At 41.0% G+C, this 22,238-nt stretch overlaps 1 protein-coding gene across 2 annotated transcripts in view; it reads left to right on the top strand.

The window, feature by feature from the left end:
• Positions 1-22,238, top strand: part of DIAPH3 (diaphanous related formin 3) — a 272,276-nt gene that overhangs the window by 115,790 nt on the left and 134,248 nt on the right. Inside the window, exons 17-20 of one of the 2 annotated variants that reach the window (XM_086481984.1) lie at positions 4,192-4,224; positions 9,062-9,157; positions 10,100-10,194; positions 21,575-21,676. In XM_086481984.1, the coding sequence (XP_086338110.1) occupies positions 4,192-4,224; positions 9,062-9,157; positions 10,100-10,194; positions 21,575-21,676 (326 nt within the window). The remainder of the gene's footprint in view (positions 1-4,191; positions 4,225-9,061; positions 9,158-10,099; positions 10,195-21,574; positions 21,677-22,238) is intronic. The other variant, XM_086481982.1, reaches the window with a different exon arrangement.

The raw sequence follows: 22,238 nt of genomic DNA, 5'->3' as shown, positions 1-22,238 counted from the left end.
TGGCCTATGCCTGATACTGCTATGTCTTCTTCCAAACAAGGACCTTTTATGTCCATCTTAATTACTTGGTTTTTTTTCTTACCTTGGTCCACTTATTCATGCTGTGATTGTACGGTATGTCAGTGGGCAAGATGCATGTGCTGGCAACTGTAAAGATTATAAGCTGAAGTATTTATTTTTGTGCATGTAATGTGATGTACATACAGAAAATTAAAGACTGTATAAAGTAATGTAGTAGGTGCTGGGTGCTAAAACCATCTGAAAAGACGTTACAAATTTTTTCTAATTTTTTACAGAGCTGTAAGAAAAAGTATCAGTATATTACACTTGTAATTACTCTCCAGCTCTCATACATATTATGTATGCTTCAGTTGTTTTCTCATGCAGATTATATAATTATACAAGTTTAATAGGATGGGTATTTTGTGGTAAATTAAAATAATTAAAAAATAGGCTGATTCATAGAGAAGCTTTGTGTGAAAGTATCTATAAATTTAGTCATTGGATGTATTTAATAGCTGATTATGGAGGCATATTCTTCTGAATTACCTTGCAATAGCCTGTCAGAGATAAAATGCCTGATTAAATTTGTACCTTTGCTGTTATCAGTGATGCCAGTTGTTATGTACCCTTGAGAAATTATTTGTGATAAAATCCTCTATTTTGAATGAGTTGTCATGATGCATGAGTTTAAGTTATGATGAAGCACGACCGAGTTACCATGATGTAGGGGTGAATTGCGCCAATTCGACAGCAACGTTGTCAATATAGGTACAACAGTGCATGTGTGCGTGACTGAACACATGTTTGAGGGAGGTAGGAAGTGACAATCTCATACAAACTGCTCACAAACAAATGGTAAAACTTAAGAAATGTTCACTATTGCAGCAACTACCGTTCCAAAAATATGAGTTACCGATGAATAGACATTGTCAAAAAGGACAGAGGCCTGAATAAACAGGGACTTGGAATGCATCATCACCTTTGTGTTACATTTTCCACTTATCTGTTGTAATGAATGTGAAGAATAGCAAGTACCCATACTTTCTAGGAGTTTGCAATCCAAGTTGATGTAAAGTAATGGAAACATTTTCAGTTTCAAACCTGACAGGTAAAACTGTGAAACATTATGTATATTCCTACCATAGTTAATAGCTTTTTTTCCAGTTTTAGATATATGTAGATGTAAAATAAGATGGAGTGTGAAAGCTTTTTCATAGTACTTGAAACATAGTCTGTACCCTATAAAAGAGCTGGATTAGGTTATTAGGAGTGATGAAGAGTCCCTGAGGCTAACATTTGTGTTGATACAAACTTAGGTTGCTCTGTTTGGAAAGAAGAATGTTTACCAACTTTCTGGCCTCTCAGCATTCAAGCATTCTTCCTACTGCTGTGCCTGGCATCCTCATTTTATCCTTGTTTTTATAAAAAAAGCAAGTAGATGTCTTCAAGGACACTGCAAAATGATTTAGATCTAGCTCCTAATTTCTTTGCTATTTTGAAGCAGGTTGTCATAAATAACTGTGCTGGTGAACCCTGCAACTCGGTGTGGAATCTGCAAATGGAGCTGATGGCACCTGTGTAGCATCACAGTCTAGGAAATAGGCTTGTCAGTGTCATTTTTTAGAGACTAAACTTTGCTTTGCTTTGATGCATGTCATATTGTGGGACAGTAGTTGTGGAGCTGTTAATTCATGTCTTCAAAAGGCTGTGTTCTGTCAGCCAAAAGACATGTATTCCTTGTCAGGGCTTTGATTTCAACACTGGTGAGGCCACATCTGGAGTACTGTGTCCAGCTTGAGGCTCCCCAGTAAAAGAAAGACATGGACATATTGGGGAAAGTCCAACAAAGGGTCACAAAGGTGATGAAGGGACTGCAGCATCTCTCCTGTGAGGAAAGGCTGAGAGTGCTGGGACTGTTAAAGATGGGAGAAGAGAAGGCTCAGGGGGGATCTTACCAATTTATGTAAATACCTGGAGGAAGAGTGCGAATAGGACAGAGCCAGACACTTCTCAGTGGTGCCCAGGGATAGGACCAGAGGCAATGGGCACAAACTGAAACACAGGACGATCCTCCTGGATATCACAAACCACTTTTTTTTTTCGTGTAAGAATGACTAAGCACTGGCACTGGTTGCCCACAGAGGTTGTGGACTCTTCCTCCATCCTTGGAGATGTTCAAAAGCTGCCTAAACACAGTTCTGGGCACCTGGCTCTAGGTGGCCCTGCTCAAGTAGGGGGGTTAGACCAGTGACCTCTAGAGGTCCCTTCCAACCTCAGTAGTTCTACGATTTGTAGCAAGTTATTCCACATTTTTGCTTTGAATAACTAAGAACTTTTGCAGTGATTGTTATTCAGCTACAACCTCATCTTCTATTAAAGATCTATTCCTTTGATTCCAGATAACTTTTTGGAGATAAAGAATGCAGGTCTTTCAGTTGAATATCCTACTATATGGGGCACAAGCTATCGTTTATTTCTAAGAGTTAGACTTCTAAACAGATGAAGTAGCCATCTGCTTTCATAATGAGACTTGGTATTGGTACATCCTTTGAGCCTGTGACCCCAGGCTTGTTCTTTCATTTTTCAGTGAAGACAGACTGTAAGATGACTGTTGTCTTAGCTAAGAGGGTAGGAGAGGTGCAAGGTCTTGTATAATTTTCTGTCCACTCTGTTACTTAGTGACAAAATAACTCCACTGAGTGTTCTCTAGATTTCTGTGTAAAGTAGTTTCCAAGTTTCACCTGAACTAGGAATTCAGACTTTTTAAAGTAAATGTTCAGAGCAGCGTGTTCCTTTTGAAGCTTGTATTTCAAGGGTGTTTTGGTTTTATTCAGTGGGATGATGTATTTTAGAAGATTTTTTTTTCTTTAGCATACAGATGCACAGACATGATTTTTCTTACACAAAGATTGTGGGTAGCAGATTATGTCAAGACCTATGGCAGAAATGGAGATGTGGATAGTAATTCATGAATGTAGATTATTTCAGTGGCACCTACCAAGAATGGAATTGTTTCAGAGATCTGCGGGGTAGCTATGTAGCATTCAATCCACATTTTTATGAAACGCTATTTTGTAGGCTTCCAGCTGTGATGTTATATTTGTAAAACAGTCCTGTCACCACTCCCTTTGGGACTCTAATTTCAGTCAGGTCATTGCCATAGATGGAGGTAGTTCACTACGGTTGAATGTGTATATGGACCCATGTTTGAAGGAGACAGTAAAAGCAATCTTTCCAATAGCTATAACTCCTTTGAGGTATTTGGCTGTCTGTACTCTGGCAACCACATCTGTTAATTTTGGAGTCATGTTAATAAGGATGTGGGATTGTGGAGATAAGAGGAACTGTGAAGGGTGGGAGATGAATTCTGTGTGTTTCAAAGTGCTCTAGCACTTTGTTTTCTGCCTGAGAGGGCGCAATAGTTGGAGCATCAGATGAGCTACTACTGACTAAAAATTACCCAGTTCAGATGCTGGGGCCATGTGTATGCCCCCCAGTGCAACAGATCTGTCATATACACGACAATATGTGCGGTTCTTGATATGTAACATCGCCTTTTAGTTGTATAATAACTGAAATAAGACGTGTGATTTTGAAAAAGTTAATGGTTTAATATGATGGTCCAACTTCTGAAGCCATGAGAGCTGTCTGTGTATTATGAGATTCCCCTGGTTTGATTCTTCTCTCGTTAGCATGACAATGTCTTACATCTATTTCCCTTGATAGTCACCTCCTTTCTGCAGCAGCTGCCCACTCTCACTGGTCTGCTTTCACTTTTTCCAGCGTAAGCAGATGTTTCCTATTTTCTGTCTTCTGTATACTTTTCTCCTTGCTCCAGTGCCCTCTCCAAATAAAAATCTAATTGCTTATTTTCTTTGATTTCCTGTTAGTTTAGATATTTACTTTACCTGTTCAGATCTTTCTATTTTTTTTTGCCTTTTTTCCCCTACAGTAGGCTTTTTTTTCTTTTTTCTTGTAAATAGGTAATAGTTTTGTTTCTTGGTTGGTGGTAGGTTTTTTTTTTTTTTTCTTCCTCCCTTTTAAGTTGTTAAGCAAATTAAGCGAATGAGGTAAACATTTCTAGAGGCAGTAGGAGATACCAAAGTTTTTGTTGGAAAGTGCAACGTTTCCAGTATGGAACACAAGTAATATGTATCCTCTGCTTCTTACTGCTGCCAACTACATAAGGATGTGACCTGAATTCTCCTGAAGAAGTATCGCGTAAGTTTGCAGTAATTTAGTTTGTTACATAATTGTGTAACTGCATATAATCCCTGCATGAGTTCCTGGAGTAATATGTTCTGTGCTTATACGTTTTTCCTTAGGGTTGCAATGCCTTAAGTATTGCTGTAACACTGTGTGTAACCCCTTCCTGGGTGAAAACTGCAGAGGGAATTAGCCAGTTCATTTGCAGCATTGTTTCTTGATTTGAAAGTTGGGAGTTAAAATAGTTCATGTTTAACTGCTGATTTTTTACTTGGTAAGTTTGTGTATCTGTGTATTATCTCTGTTATAGGACTTGTAATGCACAAATATTGTGCTGGAAAAGGAAAATGTATTTGTATTTCTTCTGTTTCAGCCCCTATTAGTATCCAGTTCAAGGCTGTCAGGGCAAGTTTAAGTAAATTAATAAATTCAGATAATTTAACTTTTTTTTTGTTGTGACTATTAAGGAAATTATTTTCTTTCCTGTCAAATGCTGATTTACAAAGTTCCAAGGTAGCTGTAAAGCATTCCTAGGTTTTCATTATGATTCAGATGAGTAAGGCATGAAGATTCCATTCTAGTGGAATCTGCAATCCTACCGTTGATAAGGCAGGAAGTTAAAATGATGCTTTTAAGAATGACTGTTTTCAGCATGTAGCTGATAAGAAATATCACCTGCTAAGGTGGGTAACTGCAGGAGAAAACAGTTGCATGAACCTGAGATCCATAGCCCCTGACATGCCCTTCTGGGTTCAGCGAGGGCTATTCTTAAAGCACAACCAGAAAAAAGTGAAGCTTTAGTGTTAACCTTCTCTCTATCCAGTAGCTCAAATGTCATTCCGTTCCATTTGAACATGGGGTATTGAATTTCACATTGGTGTTTAAAACCTACTGCTTTTGCTTTCACATGCATAGTAAGTGGAGCATGTAATTTTTCCTGAGACAGGAGAATGCTAACCTTTCTGTTAAGCCTATGATAGAAGAAATTCAAGGTCAAATGGTTGTTGTGGGTAGGGTGGGGAGAAATGCAGAAGAGAAGGCTTGTGGCTTTGTAACCCATTTGCTGGGACCCTGGATATCAGTCCTTCTTCCAAGGACTGCTTTATGTCTTAGTTCAGTAATTTCATTTTTCAGAATACCAGGTTCTTTTCTGCACTGTGGTATGTTCTCAGGAGGAAGATCATGCTGTCTAGCAGGTGTAGGGTATGAAAAGTGATTTAGGAGATGATTCAAATTTGTGTCTCCACCAATATGGAAGGGACTAGAATCTAGTTCCTTCAATCCCTATGCAAGGTCTTATCTCTTCGGTAGTATCCTAGACAAAAAAACTCAAAGACCTCAAGAGGTCATTTAGTCTATGCCCCAGTCCTAGGCAAAATTTACAGTGCTTAGAAAAACATTTTTTAAGAATGACATAGCTCTCAAAGATCTCTCTTAAAATTGACAGAAGTGATTTCAACTTAGGGAAATGTTGATAATTCACGTTACACCTAGTTTTGTCAAGAATCATCACTGAGCTAGAAATTTTAATCCTATGTCTTCTTGACAAGACTTCTCATCTATATCCATCTCCTTCTGCAGTCAGTAGTGTATACTTTTATTCCAACATTTTCTACTCTCAAGTATTTGTAGCATGTCTAACTTAATTTGGAACAATCGTGCTGTAAAAGCTTAGAAACTAATTTCATTTGAGAAGTAGTATAGAGAATTAGATAAACCATAGTAATACGCTCGGTGAATAACATTTGACAGTGAAGATTTGTGCTGGGGGTGGTGATGGGGAGAAAGAAAGGAAAAAAAAAAACACCCAGAACTCAACCAGATTGGATTTAGGGAAAGATTTGTGTGGTTTTGGTCTTTTTGTTTGTTTGCATAATAATTGGGATGGTTCCTACTAATACATTATCAAGCCTATGCTGCTATTTTAAGTGAAATTCTTATGACAATGTGTGAATAACAAGAAATAAATTCAGCTTACATAATGCATTTGGGAGATCCTATTTGTATGAATTATTTTCTGCAAAGAAAGAATAAGCCAAAGTTTCCAGCAATGTTAATGTATGTTTATATAATCACTCTGTCTTTGTGGTATTTTATAATAAGGTGATTACATCATATATTTAAAAATACATCTTTTTGGAGACGATGAGGAAAATAGGTATATCCTTGTTTCTATTCTAAGGTAAGGTTAATGTTTTAATGAGCCAGTGATCTTTCATTATTTTGATGCATATATTTAGACAAAAGTAGTCACAAAAATACCTAAATTTTGGGTTAATTCTTTATTGCTCAATGTTGACACACCGTGAGTGGGGACAAGACTGTCAGTGGCAGTTTAAAACCCAGTGTACCCGCCATTTCGGCGTAGTCACCAAGGCAAAGGGCTCCAGAACACAGGAATGCGCTGGGGGACCCTTCCTGGAGCGACAAAACCGCGGCAAGACCAAGGTGACAAAAGCGCTGGGAGTGAGAGGGTGCCCCAGCCCCCCGAGAGGGAAGAGCGAGCTCCTGATGGGGTCAGCTGGGACCTACCATGGGCGGGACAGGAGTGACGAGGCCAGCCCCTCACAGATGGGAGCATCCCCAGGGACTCTGTGTGACCACGGTGGACAAACAGGGTGTGGGATGTCATAAGGGCAAGAGGAGGCCATTACGGTGGCTGTTGGGGCGGCCATTGAAGCAGGTGGGTGATCAGGGCAGGCATGCAGGCAGGGCGCAGTCCCTCTCCCGGCTCTAGAGGCCAACCCAACCAGTGGCCATCGCCCTCACAGAAAAGGACCCAGCCATGGTTTCCACCGCCGGAAGGAATGTGATGACCCAGACGGAGCTCCTGCACAAACCCGCAGCCGTGCAGGCCTCTGGCTGCAGGGAGTGCCTGAGCCTGCCACTGTGCCAGAGGGCAGCAGGGACATCACCTGTGCGCGGTGTGACCAGGTGGCCGATGAGCTCAGCCTGGTGGGAAAGGTGAAAGAGGGAGTAGAAAGGTTAAGGAGCATCAGGGAGTGATAGAGGGAGAGAGTTTGGTGGAGCTGCACCTTGGCATCCCTGAGGCAAAGGCAGCAGAGGGAGGCTCCAAAGGAGCAGAGGATCCCCTACCCTCTTGCCACCAGGCAGAAGGAGGGGACCTAAGAGATGGAGGGGAATGGAACCAGATCCCTCCTCGGGGCAGCAGGCGAATCCCCTCCCGGCCTCCCTCACCTTCCCGGTTGCCCCTGCACAACAGATATGGGGCTCTAGAACTTGAGGGCCAGGCAAGTGAGTAGGTAGATGAAGGTCCATGCAAGCAGTTGCCGTGGGAGAGTCAGTCAGCCCCACGTATTGTGACTGCCTCTGTTAAGAAAAATGGAGGGTAATTGTCATAGGTGATTCTCCTCCTGAAGGGAACTGAGGTCCCAATATGCCAACCGGACCCGTCCCACAGGGAAGCCTGCTGCACAGAGTGTTGTGGTGAATAGAGTTAAATCCAGCTGTTGGCTGGTCACAAGCTGCATCCCCCAGCACTCAGTATTTGGGTCAGTCTTGTTTAGTATTTTTATCGATGATCTGGATGAGGGAATTGAGTGCTCCCTCAGTAAGTTTGCAGAAGACACTAAATTGGGTGGGAGTGTTGATCTGCTGGAGGGTAGGAAAGCTCTGCAGAGGGATCTGGACAGGCTGGATCGATGGGCCAAGGCCAATTGTATGAGGTTCAACAAGGCCAAGTGCCGGGTCCTGCACTTGGGTCAAAACAACCCCATGCAGCGCTACAGGCTTGGGGAGGAGTGGCTGGAAAGCTGCCCGGCAGAAAAGGACCTGGGGGTGCTGGTTGACAGCCGGCTGAACATGAGCCAGCAGTGTGCCCAGGTGACCAAGAAGGCCAACAGCATCCTGGACATTTATCAGAAACAGTGTGGCCAGCAGGAATAGGGAAGTGATTGTGCCCCTGTACTCAGCACTGGTGAGGCCGCACCTTGAGTACTGTGTGCAGTTTTGGGCCCCTCACTCCAAGAAAGACATTGAGGTGCTGCAGCATGTCCAGAGAAAGGCAATGAAGCTGGTGAAGAGTCTGGAGAACAGGTCTTCTGAGGAACAGCTGAGGGAACTGGGGTTGTTTAGTCTGGAGAGGAGGAGGCCGAAGGGAGACCTTATCGCTCTCTACAGCTACCTGAAAGGAGGTTGTAGTGAGGTGGGTGTCTTTCTCTTCTCCCAAGTAGCTAGTGATAGGGCAAGAGGAAATGGCCTCATGTTGTGCCAGGGGAAGTTTAGATTGGACCTTAGGAAAAATTTCTGTACTGAAGATATGGTTAGACATTGGAACAGGCTGCCCAGGGAGGTGGTGGAGTCACCATCCCTGGATTTGTTCAAATAACGTGTTGGTGTACAGCTTCGGGACATGGTTTAGTGGGCATGGTGTTGTTGGGTTGACGGTTGGACTTGGTGATCTTAGAAGTCTCTTCTAACCTTATGATTCTATATTGACATATCTTCTTTAAGATTTGTTACTGTTAAGATCCAATTCAGAATATTAACTTGGCCAGGCTGACTGAAGGAACTTTCATGGTATTTTAAATACGACTTTCATGACCTCAGACCGTTTGTATGATTAACATTAGCATCTTTATTCAGTTTGTGTGTATTAAAAAAAAAAATCTTGTTTTAGAAGGCTTAACATACTGACCAGTTTGAGTGAAGAGCAAAAATTTTGAGAAAACAAGAAGTAAATGCAAAATCTCTATTTTTTTCCTCTATTTTCTGTGATATGTTCTTTTCTTTGTGAATTTGCTATGCTCAATAATAAATGTTTTCTGAATTCATTAATGTTTTCTGTAAATTTTAAAATGAGCAATGAATGTATTTTTTTTCACTTTTGCAGTAAAAAAAGAGGAGGAGGATTTTGAAGAAAAGAAATCCATTAAGAAACGAATCAAAGAATTAAAAGTTTTGGACCCAAAGATTGCACAGAATCTGTGTAAGTAGATTCTTACTAACAAAGTAGTGTTCTATAAATGTTCCAGAAAAAAGTCTTTCTCTTGTCCGAGTACCTGAGAACCACTTTTTGTACGAAGCATGTGACAGTATGTCCATATTGGTTTTAAGTCCAAGTATGTGAGTTGTTACAGGTGATACACATTTTAAAAGACCCAGAAAACAGTTAAAGTTGTCCCTTGTTTAAGACTGAGATTATCCTCTTCTGTGTATACTGAATTACAAGCATAGATATTTGTATCTAATGATCTATCTATATTTTCAACATATTCATCAAGGAATACTGCCTGTCCCCCTACCCCCAACCCCCTCACAGCAAAAGAGTAATAATCATCTCTACAAGATGTCTGTCTATCTCTCACGTACTTTATAGAAAGAAGGCAATACTCAATATTATGCAATAATATGCAAATAAAGATGATAAAGTTTTGGCAGAGAGGAGTGCTGTAAACAATATCTTCCTAAATGCCGGGAGTGATAAAATAGGAAATTATTGGATTATGGTTAATGATTAAACAGTGTTTATGAGAGCATTTTGGTTTTAACTGTTTATATGGGTTTTATTTCTCATGGGACTTTTCTAAAGAGAAAGCTCTGACAAGACCATTGAAGAAAAATGTGTAGTTGTCACCTCAGCACAAAATGGTATAACAGCAGTGATTATCCTGCAGAGTAGACTTGTCACTGGATGCTTATGGAAGTCTTCTGTGATGCTGGATGTTATGCATAACAAGTGGATGGAGAAGGCTGGAATTGTAGAACAGTAATTAAAAATACATTTAAAATTGTTATCTCTTATCTAAATTATTTTGCATAGTGTTTGTTAACCTGTAGATGTTGTAGCCTGTTTAACTGATATTTTGTGAATAGAAAAAAGATTGTTGTTTTCTTGATTTCTTCATTATGTGTTGAATCTTTGTTTTAGCAATTTTTCTTGGCTCTTTCCGAGTGCCTTATGAGGAAATCAAAATGATGATATTGGAAGTGGACGAAACACAGCTGTCAGAGTCCATGATTCAGGTGAGGAAAATGACACTTTAAATCCCAATATTTCAGGGTAAGCTTCTCATTAAATAGAAACCTGTAGCTAAAAAGCCTCTTAACATGAACTTTTGGCTAATAAATCAGTGCAAGAATCTTTTTCTTTCCTGTGAACTGTAGGTTTTTAAATTTGTAACATGTATTTACTTTTTTATGAAAGCAGCTGAATTTATATTCTCTATTTTCTGCTTTCATATTGTCCACACCTAAATTGAAATTTTTCCTTGGTATATATTCAATCAGCATATGATATTCTGTTTCTTCCCTAGTTACTATTTTTTTCTTTTATTTTTTTCTACCTCTATCTCATCTGAACAAATCTGTTGTTCTGGTCAAAAACTAGATGGAAAAAGGTTTGGGGGTTTTTTGGTTTGGGGTTGGGTTTTTTTTTTTTTTTTTTTGATTGTTTTTTTGTTTGTTTGGGTGTTTTCCCCTGTCCTGTTAGAGCTGATGGAGTCTGGGATCTTGTCTTAGGGCATGCACAGTGACCACTCTTCTTCCCTAGAGTTTAATTGGATAGTGTTTTCACTTTCTGTATTATTTCATTCAAAGCACAAAATCAGTATGATTCTGTGTGGAGACAAAAGAAACTGGAAGTTCCTCGTGTTCTTCCATGCACAGTGTTATTTAAGGGTTGATAAGTTGAAGAATTTCATAATTTAATTCAATTGCTTCATTATAGAACTAGTGGAAAAGATAATTTGGAAGAGATGTCTGGAGATCATTTGATCCAAGCCCCTGCTCAACGCCAGGTAAACTAGAGCAGGTTGCTCAGAGCCTTTTCCCATGACATTTTTAATATCTTCAAGGATGGAGATTCCATAGCCTTTCTAGACACTTTTTCCAGTGTTGAACTACCCTCATGGTGAAAAAGCTTTTCTTGTTTATCTAACTGGAATTTTCATTGTTGCAACTTAAATTAATTAAGGGGTGTTCCTCTAAGAATGTGACACGGCCGACAGCCCAGCTGAAGTGCCTCTACACTAATGCAGGCAGCTTGGGCAATAAACAGGAGGAGCTGGAGGCCACCATGCTGCTAGCAAGCTACAACCTGGTTGCCATTACTGAAACTTGGTGGGGTGAATCGCATGACTGGAGCGTGGCTGTGGATGGCTACAGGCTGTTCAGAAGGGACAGGTGAGGAAGGAGGGGCAGCGGCGTTGCCCTCTACATCAAGAAATGGATAGATTGTGGAGACCCGTCTCTGAAGAATAGCCACAAGCAGATTGAAAGCTTATGAGTAAAAGACAAAGGCAAAAAAAGGAACCTTTGGTTGGGGTCTACTACAGGCTGCCCGATCAAGAGGAGCCTATGGACAAAGGCTTCTTACTCCAGCTACAGGAGGCTTCACACTTGCAGGCTATCCTTCTGCTAGGGGAATTCAACGACCCTGACATCTGCTGGAAAAGTAGCAGGGTGAGCTGTAGGCAATCCAAGAGACTCCCGGAATGTATTGAGGATAAATTCTTAAGCCAGGTAACAGACAGCCCTACCAGAGGGGATGCCATACTGGACCTGATGATCACCAGTGCAAGTGAGCTAATCAGTGATGTCAAGATTGAAGGCAGCCTGGGCTGCAGTGATCATGCACTGGTGGAGTTCACAGTCCTGACAGACATGGGTCAGACAAAGAGTAAAGTCAGGACCCTGAATTTTGGGAAAGCAAACTTCCAGCTCTTCATGGAGTTAGTCAATGGGACCCAGTGGGAAACTGCCCTCAGGGAGAAGAGAGCAGAACAGAGCTGGCAGATCTTTAAGGACACTTTCCATAGACTGCAGGAGCTCTCGATCCCCTGGTGTTAGAAGTCAGGAGAGCAAGGCAAGACACTGGCGTGGTTGAGTCAAGACCTGCTGGTCAAACTAAAAGGCAAGAAGGAAATGCACAGGCCATGGAAACAGGGACAGGTATCCTGGGAAGAGTATAGGGACACTGCCCGGTTGTATAGGGATGGGGTCAGGAAGGCCAAGGTGCGGCTGGAGCTGAACTTGGCAAGGGATGCAAAGAATAAGAAGAAGGGCTTCTACAGGTGTGTCAACCAGAAAAGGAAGGTAAAAAAAGCGTACCCCCCCAAATGAACATGACTGGCAAACCGGTTACCGTGGACGAGGAGGAGGCTGAGGTACTCAACAACTTTTTTGCCTCAGTCTTCACTGGCAACCTCTTCTCACACATCTCGAGTGGATGGACCTTAAGGCAGGGACTGGAGGTGCAAAGTCCCTCCCACTGTAAGAGAAGATCAGATTTGTGACCACCTGACAAACCTGAACATACATAAGTCTAGGGAACCTGGTGAGATGCATCCCAGAGTGCTGAGGGAATTGGCTGATGTAGTCACCAAGCCACTCTCCGTTATATTTGAACAGTCATGGCAGTCAGGTGAAGTCCCTGGTGACTGGAAAAAGGGAAATATTGCACCCATTTTTATAAAGGGTAGAAAGGAGAACCCCGTCAGCCTCACCTCTGTCATCTCCCTGGACTTCTGGAAAGCCTTTGACAGGGTCCCCTACAGCATCCTTCTCTCTAAATTTGCGACGTATGGATTTGATGGGTGGACTGTTTGGTGGGTGAGGAATTGTTGAGTGATCGCATGCAGAGGGTAGTGGTCAATGGCTCGATGTCCAGAAGGAGATCGGTGACGAGTGGCATCCGTCAGGGGGCTGTACTGGAACCAGTGCTCTTTAATACCTTCATCAATGACATCGAAGGTGGGGTCGAGTGCACCCTTGTCATGATCTGATCTAATGGTGGAACAATTTGGCAGAAGTTAAATCCCCTTGCTTTCTAATCGACCTCAGGTAATCCTGGGTGGCTAGGGGCGGCTGAGCTTAACTCCTGAGTGATGCTCAATTAGGTGTTTTATTGTGACTCAGGTTTGTGATTCTTGGAAACAGAACAAAGACTCATATGAAGTCAAGTGCTAACTTGATTTATTGAACAACCAATGTTCATGTGAAGAAGAAGAGAGAGATAGAAAGAGAAAGGGAGAGTAGAGAGAGAGAAAAAGAGACAGTCGCCAGATAGCTACCATGGTTCTTCAGCGTCCTGTTGATCCGATGAGTCTTTAGGGTCTTTGTGTCTTTGATGTCCAGCGGTGAAGGGGTCTGTCCATAGCAAAATGTGAGAGAGAGGGCCAGCCCCTGTTCTTCACAGCTTCTGTCTTTTATAGTGGTGTCTCGCTCCATATTTGGAATTAGTTTACATGTCCACGCCTTGCACCTGCTGGTGGGGAGCATGCCCAGTACTGTCCTGGAATTTTCCAAAGGGTCAGAGCCTCCAATTCTGGGTCTAGGGCATGCTCAGTGGGTCATGGACTATGTGCTTGGAGTCAGGTATGGTGTGCACTTGTTGTGGTCTGTTCTTCTTGGGGCAGGGAGGAGGCTGTTGCTGTGGTAGCGAAGTCTTGCAGTCAGAAGGGGCTGTCACCAACGTTGAGGCATACATATAGACAAATTGATTTTTCTTTTTAGTCTCTTACAACCCTCATCAGATTTTCCAATGACACCAAGCTGATTGGTGCGGTTGACATGGCTGAGGGACAGGATGCCACCCAGAGGGACCCAGACATGCTTGAGCAGTGGGCCTGTGTGAACCTTATGAGATTCAAGAAGCCCAAGTGCAAGGTCCTGCACTTGTGTCAGGGCAACCTCTGGTATCAATACAGTCTGGGGGATGAAGGGATTGTGAGCAGCACTGTCGAGAAGGACTTGGGGGTACTGATGGATGAAAAGCTGTACATGAGCCAGCAGTGTGCGCCCACAACTCAGAAGGCAACCGTGTCCTGGACTGGATCAAAATCAGCATGTCCAGCAGGTCGAGGGAGGTGATTCTGCCCCTCTACTCTGCTCTGGTGAGACCCTACCTGGACAATGTTACAGGGACGCTCCACACCCAGTGCCACCACGCCGCTGTCACTCTCTGTATGGCTCTGGAGCCCTCAGTACTGGAAAGACATGGACCTGTTCGAGTGAGTTCCGAGGAGGGCCATGAAGATGACTAGGGAGCACCTCTCCTGTGAGGACAGGGTGAGAGAGTTGAGATTATTTGTCCTGGAGAAGAGAAGGCTCTGAGGAGACCTTATTGCCTCTTTCCAGTACTTAATGGGGGCTTATTAGAAAGATGGGGGCAGTCTTTTTAGCAGGGCTTGTTGCGACAGGACAAGAAGTAATGGTTTTAGACTAAAAGGGTGTAGATTTGAACAAGATATAAGGAAGAAATTTTTTACAATGAGGGTGGTGAGACACTGGAGCAGGATGCCTAGAGAGGTGGTAGAAGCCCTATATCCCTGGAAACATTCAAGGTCAGGTTGGACAGGTCTTTGAGCAACCTGATCTAGCTAAAGATGTCCTTGCTCACTGCAGGGGAGTTGGACTAGATGAGCTTTAAAGGTCCCTTCCAACCCAAACTGTTTTATGGTTCTATGAACTTGTGACCTTTCCCTCCTGCTGCACACCTTCAAGAGGAACCTAATTGAATCTTCTCTTTACCCTCCAGTTGGGTACCTCAAGACCACATTAAGTTCCCCTGATGCGTTTTTTTCTTGGAGTTCAACAAACCACTTCTCTTAACCTCTCCATGTGTATTGTGTGCCTTGTTCCCCAGTCATCTTGATGGGCATCCATTAGATTTGCAAAAATACGACTTTAGACAAAGGTTGTCTGTCTTTTGGACAGGACTTCTACATGCTGTGATGAATTTCAAATTATTGCTATTGTGGCTTATAAATGTCAAATCATAATTTTTATCAATCTACTCGTAATGTGGCTTAAGTTTCAGTTACAGAGGATTTAGATAGCAGATCTCCATAGCATACCTGAAAGTTTGTTAGAGAGATGGGTACCAGTCCCTAGTGAAACATTCAGGAAAGACAGTTAGATTTTTCACAAACATAAGCTTTTTGCAGGAATGTTGATTGTTGAAGAAATAAATACAGTTAATGGATAGAGTCATTGTCATTGTTTAACCCCAGCTGGCAAGTAAGCACCATACAGCCACTTGCTCACTCCTCCCGACGGAGATTTGGGAAAAAATAGGAAAAGTAAGACTGAGAAAACTTGTGGGCTGAGATAAAGACAGTTTAATAGGTAAAGCAAAAGCTGTGAGCACAGCAAAGCAAAACAAGGAATTCATACATCACTTCCTCTTGGCAGGCCAGTGTTCAGCCATCTCCAGGAAAGCAAGGCTCCACCAGTAATAGTTATTTGGGAAGGCAAGAACAGATTGTCCCCCCCTTCCTCCTTCTTCCCTGTTGTGGTTTGAGCCCACCCAGCCAGCAACACAGCACACCGCAGCCACTCGCTCATCCTACCCCGTTCCCTGATGGATGGGGAGGAGAAAATACAACCAAAAGGCTCCAGGGTCGAGACAAAGGACAAGGAGGGCTCACTCAACAGTTATGGTCACGGGCAAAATACAGACTCAACTTGGGGATAACAACATCAATTTCATGAACAACCACCACCATCAAGGATAATGAGAGATACAATTGTATTTGAAACACAACACACCTTCCCCCCACCCCTCTGGTCTTCCCGGGCTCAGCTCTGCTCCCTCTTCCCTCCCAGCAGCACAGGGGGCAGGGAATGGGGGTTACAGTCCGTCCGGCACAAGGTGTCTCTGCTGCTCCTTCCTCCTCAGGGAGAGGGGCCCTCGCAGCCCTCCCCTGCCCCACCGGGGGGTCCCTCTCACGGCAGACAGCCCTTCACCCACTGCTCCAACGGGAGTCCTTCCCGCGGGGCCGCAGCTCCCCAGAACCGCCCCAGCGCGGGTCCCTCCCGGGGCTGCCGCCCTCCCACCGACGGGCGGCTCCAGCGTGGGCTGCCTCGGAGTCACGGCTGCCTCGGGCCCGGTCCCTGCTCCTCCGGCCTGGGGCCCTCCGCGGGCTGCAGGCCAACCTCTGGGCCACCGCTGATCTCCAGGGGCTGCAGGGGCTCAGCCGCCACCCCACCATGGGCCGCAGGGGAATCTCTGCTCCAGCACACCTCCCCTTCTCCTTCCTCACTGACCTGGGTGTCCGCAGGGCTGTTTCTCTCACATCCCCCTCCTCTCCTCTGCTCACCAACAAAGAACCATGAACATAGAACTCGCCCAACAGATTCTTTCACTCTTAAATAGTTATTCACAGAGGCGCTAATTGGCCTGGCCTTGGCCAGAGGTGGGTCCAAAATTGGAGCTGGGGAGCTTCTGGAAACCTCTTAAAGGAGCCACCTCTGTAGCCCCTTTCCCTGCTACCGAACCACCACATTCCTGCAGCTTTATGTGCTGATGTCATGTGCTATGGAATATCCCTTTGGTCCGTTGGGATCAGCTGACCCAGCTGTGTCCCCTCCCAACTCCTTGTGCACTTCCAGCCCACTCGCTGGTGGGGTGGTGTGAGGAGTAGATGCGGCCTTGTCTCTGTGTAAGCACTGCTCAGCAGTAACAAAAACATCCTTGTGCTATCAACAGTCTTTTCAGCACAAATCCAAAACACAGCCACATAGTAACTACTGTGAAGAAAATTAACTTTATCCCAGGCAAAACCACCACAGTCATGCAGCATGCAGCAATTTGTATTCAGAGGTCAAACCAATGGAAATTTATATTGGTTTGCTTTGCTTGCCAGATAAATTTCTACCGTATTGTAATGTCAAATTAAGGCCCTACTAAGGAGGCTGTACAATGTTCAGCATACTCCTTTTCTTCCTGGATGCAGTTTGGCCCTCATTTCTTGTCACTTGGATTTCAAAGATCTTTAAACTCTTTTGAGGTGTTTGGACACCACTTTGCTTTCTTCATTGAAGAATGAGATGTTTCTCTTAAGAAATATTTGAAGGAACAAACATGAGCCGTCATCTCCAGTGACAGTATATATAATCATTGTTTAATTCTCTCTATTGCATTCAGTGGTATCATTAATACTGTCACTGAAACTATTACTTTATGTTATTAGGATGAACAGAGCAGTTTACACCTCTAAGCTGTTTATTTTTTCTAGTTTGCACTTAGATCTCTTCTTTTTCAAAGTTTTCTTCATGCTTAGAAGCAGCATGATGTATATCTTTTATTTTATTTGGAATAATAGTAGAAATTCTCTAAAATAACATGAAAAGCTGAGAGATGGAATATGTTAGGCTGTTACATTCAGCTTCAACTCTGTCTCAGATCGTCCATGCTTCCTCTGAAAATTAAGCTTGTTAATGAAATTGTCTTCAACAATATCGTGAAGCAACCTGTATATATGAAATAAGTATTTCACATCAAAATTGTGAAAAACGTAACATCTTGATAATTTCTATACATATTTAAAGAAGGCAAAACATTTTTTTGCATCTAGGCTCTAGGGAAAAAGATCATGAAACTGTTAATGGGTAGTTAATTAATGGCATACTTTTACATGAACTTGTGGGAAGTATTCCATCAGTTATGTTAAACTAAGAAGAAAAACTTTACTTTCATTGAGAATTTTTAACTTCTTTTTTCTTTTTAATTTGTTCTCTTGATTATGATTTCCATTTTGGTGGTACATACCTTGGGATAAAGAATGCCTACTTTTCTGTGTATTTAAAACAGCTAACACAACATAGCCCCACTTTATTCTCTATGCAACAGGCATGGTTAACAATAATAGGAGGTACTTTTTTGACACTATGCTGACAATCTTGTGGCTCTTTTAATTGGTATTGACAGTAGAGTATATTGAAAGTCAGTGTATCCAGTAACTTCTCTATATCGTTCTTGGCATTAAATTTGAGTCTAAAGTATTTTTGACAGCATTTGAGTCTTTTTGTGTTTGCTTTTGGAGGGGAGGAACAATTTTATTTAAGAAAAGGATAAGAGAAGTTGAAGAGCCAAATGTGAGGTGAGGAATAATGTCCTACAAGAGGACAGTGATGTTAGCAGCTGCTGTAATTGAGTGAAAGTCAGTGTAGTAGAATAGAAGTGATAATGCTCTGTGTGAACAGAGTCATATATGTAACAAGGCATAGTGTTAGAGGATGACAGGTCCCACATATTGGGGTTTTTTTAAGCATATAAACAGTTCAAGAGTATAGATTGCGGTTTTTTTGCAAAGCGATTAAACACTTGCAGGCCTAAATCAAACAGAAAATTCAGCAGAACTTAGGCTCCAAATTTACTTTGCAAGTAAATCATTTTTATCAAATGGTTTCATCCAAGTTTCTTGCTTCTAGGTAAAAAAACCCTGTAATAACTTTGAAAAGGGGACCACCTAAGCTTAAATTCAAAAAAGCGTTTAAGACACCTGTCTTCCTTTGGAAGTGGTAGAATAATGTGCCTCATTGCTTTAAAAATATGTTATCCACCTTCACATATGCTTAGGTTACTAAATAAATATCCAGCTGTATGTCTCTATTTCTTCCTTTATAAACCTTCACAAGTACGGGTTATGGCCATGCTATGAAAATGTAGTCCTGTGTATTTCATGATTCTGAGAAGAAGAAAAGCATACGGAAGTTTGCAAGCATATGGCTATTTTTGTTTATTTATATAAGAGACCTTAAATACTTTTTCTTTCTAGAAATTTCTTGCCTTCATCAGTTTTTTTGTTTCTAGCTTTAAATATTGTTCAGTGCATACTAATGTGACAGTTTCTGAAGTTGGAAATTTGGAAATCCTACTTTTGTTATGCTTAAAAAGTAGAATGTATCCTTTCTCTCTCCCTCCCCCTCTCTCCCCCCTTGTCTTCCCTGCCCCCGTTTAGAAATTAAATCTAGTTCTGAAAGACATAAAAACTCCGAAAGTCATATTGTAATCCAAATAGTCATTGACTAATTATTGGAATGTTTCTTGTGACTTAATCAAAATTCTTTCTCCAACTTATTCTCTGATATTCAAAATGTGTTTCATCTTTAGCAGTTCAAAAGCTTTATCTGAACACCATAAAGCTGCTTTGATATCAGCTGCTTCTTCATTTTTTTTCTGATGCTCAATATTGAAAATATTAATACAACACTTGACTGTTTCTCTTTTTTGAAAGTTTTGTGGTCAGTTTTTCTATATGTGAAAATTATTTTGGCGTAAAACTATCATTTTAATCTCAGTGAAGATTAAGGAATTGTATATTTAGAGGTGTGTATCAAGACAAGAAATATTTGTTTGTATCAAGTTATGTATCAAGACAAGAAATAAGTGGGTTATGAATTTGTAATTTAAAATGTGTGTTTTTAGACTTTGTGCCCTTTCATTTTTGCTTGATGTTACTGATTTAGTGCTGGACATCTTCATCCATAGTTAATAAATGTAGTCTTTTTTACAAAAATATTTTCCAAATGTAATAATGGTATATGACTACTTCATAATATATATGACTACTGTCATAAATTCTTCATGCTGAAAGTCAATCTGACCATATCGAAATCAAGCTCCATAAAATTTAAGTTTGCATTATTATTTTACGCATCATCATTCTTGCATTTTAATAGTTCTTTTTTTTCCTACCGAAATCCTTAATTGAGCGTGGACACTCTGTTGAAGCAGTCTACTCCTTAACTGTCATTTACTTTTCCTTTAGTTTATTTAGACCTTTGCTTGTAAATCTAGCTTTTCTTATTTGCTGACTTTACTTTCTTGATAAACTACTTGATCCTTATTTTGAATATGTCAAAATATTTTAAAACAAATTACTTATTCTAGTCCTTAGAATCAAAGCAGGGTTTTGGTTCTTAAAAGAGTAACTATTTTTGCACTAGAAGAGTTATAAAAAATTAACAGAAGTAGTATTAAACAAAATATTCAAGCTGCTTTTAAAAAACTTTAACACTTTGGACACATCTGTTCTTAGTTACAAGTCTAGTATTTTCACTCTTTCATAAGAGGAATATCTATATGTGATCCAAAGGTGCTGTTGTAACTTGAATAAACACACCTGGAGCTAGCTTTGAACTAGCTAATACAGGTTCTGAAGGCAGCATAGAGCCACTGAGTTGGCTACCCGTTTAGGGGTATTTTGGGGGTACTAGTTAAAGAGTTGAATCCTTTCTTCTTAAATTAGGGAAGTATGTTAAGCAAAGCATAGCTATGACTCGTTGTTTTTCTGGCCCCAGAGAGATAATTTCTATATCCTAACTGGCTGAATTTCCTGTAGAAGAAGAAATTAGCATCTTTTGTGGATAAAATTAAGCTGGTTTTTTTTAAGACTTTCAGATGGAGATCCTGTTCACTAACTTAAGTATATTCTTTTCTGTTGATTGTCTATCATCAAAGCTATTGTTTTGCAGAGTAATAAATCAGATTTTGACTTAACTGAAATGTCTGACTCTTCCATTGAGTAATGGGCAAATGCTAGAGTTAGTCTTTCTGTTCCTTTCTTGAAATATGGTAGTAGGTAGTGGATAGCTGTGTTTGGTAGACCTGTTTCAGTGTTAAAAGAATTGAATATTTATTTCAGTTCAGAAGAGTGATCTTACCAGTAGAGCAGGGAGTGTTTTAAGAAAGAACACAATCTTTCTCTTGTTTTCTTGCAATGATGGAAGCTTAGCCACTCTGTAACCAGGAACACAAGTGTTGTAAGTTGAGAAAGAGAGCAGGCTAGAGGGACTCTTGACTATTGCCTAGTAGTTATATTAGTCATCTTGGGAAGGGACAGAACTGAGCTACTGACTCAAATTATATACCATAATTAAATGTTTGAGAAGCTCGCTACTTTCAGAACCTCAGAACAGCCATTTTTAGCCAACCTACCTGATTGTAATTAGAGTGGGATTCAGGTGCCTAAATGTAAGTGTTTATACATAAATATAAATGTCTTAAGTGTTTGGGAAGCTCCAGGGAGTCTGAGGATTCTTCAGATGATCAGATGGAGGTGTCATATTTAGATTCCCTTACCTGTGTTCACAAGACATTCACTTGTGTAAGTGTCCAAGCTCCTCATATGGACTGTGGAATTCAGCTGAAGCCGAGTCCCACCTCTGAATTCCTACTTTTGTCAAGTTTATGGGCTAAGTGGTATGTAATGGGTTTAAGCTTTTGTTCTGAAATACTGGAAAATAAATTATCCATTTGCAAAATATTTTTTGTCTAGCATTAATAATTCTTGCCATCTTTTAGATGGATGTTACGCTTGAAATTCTGGTTTTATGTGCTTCTTGGGCAGTATGTGAACAGAACGCTATCAAGCATATTCTGTCTTTAAAAATAGTGTTTAAAAAAGACTACAGAAATGTTTGTAGAATCAGCAAAAGATGCTAGCTAGCAGTATTGAATCACTTGCTTTTTACACTCTCAATTACATTAATTTGTGTGTTGCCTATTTACATTCTACCGTCTTCAGGGAGGAGTGTTGTCTTTGGAGTGTATGGTAGTGATGCATATGCAGCGATATAGAATCTAAGATTTTTAAGCCTATTTTGTTTTTCTTGATAGAATTTAATAAAACACCTTCCTGAACAAGAACAATTGAATGCATTGTCCAAGTTTAAGAGCGAGTATAATAATCTGTCAGAGCCGGAGCAGTTTGGAGTTGTGGTGAGTTCTGTTTTGTTATCACTTTTTTTTGTTTGTTTATTTGTTTTTTGTTCTTTCCTGAAATAATACCAGCTGATTCTTTCTAAATGTGAAGAGAATCCAGACTGGGAGAAAAGTACAAGTGCTGTCTTTCAATGGACTTTTAGTGGACATATCCATGGATGTGGAAGGCCTGATTGTTGGAATACTACTGTTGGAATGATTTGGGATTTTCTTTCTTTAAAAAAGTGATTTAGTTTAAAAAAAAAAAAAAAAATCAGTGGTATTTTCTTTGGCAAAATTTCACTGGGAGATACAGAGCTATTTTTGAATTTCCATAGCTATAATAGTTTGGCTTTACTTTTACATTAATGAATCTTAATTTTTTCAGTGAAGTTCTCTTTCTATTCTCCATGTAAATGAGAAGAAAATACTGTAGTTATCATGATGTTAACTTATTCTGTCTCCTCCCTCCTGTGTTTTATAGTATGTTCTGTGAAGAGTACTTGTAGTAACTTTTTCCATTCCCTGCGGGAAGATAGGTTTATAATATCTCCCAAGTTGAATTAACAAAGACTCGGAG

The sequence above is a fragment of the Leptosomus discolor genome, chromosome 1, assembly GCF_034619465.1.
Source record: "Leptosomus discolor isolate bLepDis1 chromosome 1, bLepDis1.hap2, whole genome shotgun sequence".
Lineage (NCBI taxonomy): Eukaryota > Metazoa > Chordata > Aves > Leptosomiformes > Leptosomidae > Leptosomus > Leptosomus discolor.
This window is presented reverse-complemented; position numbering and strand designations above follow the sequence as displayed.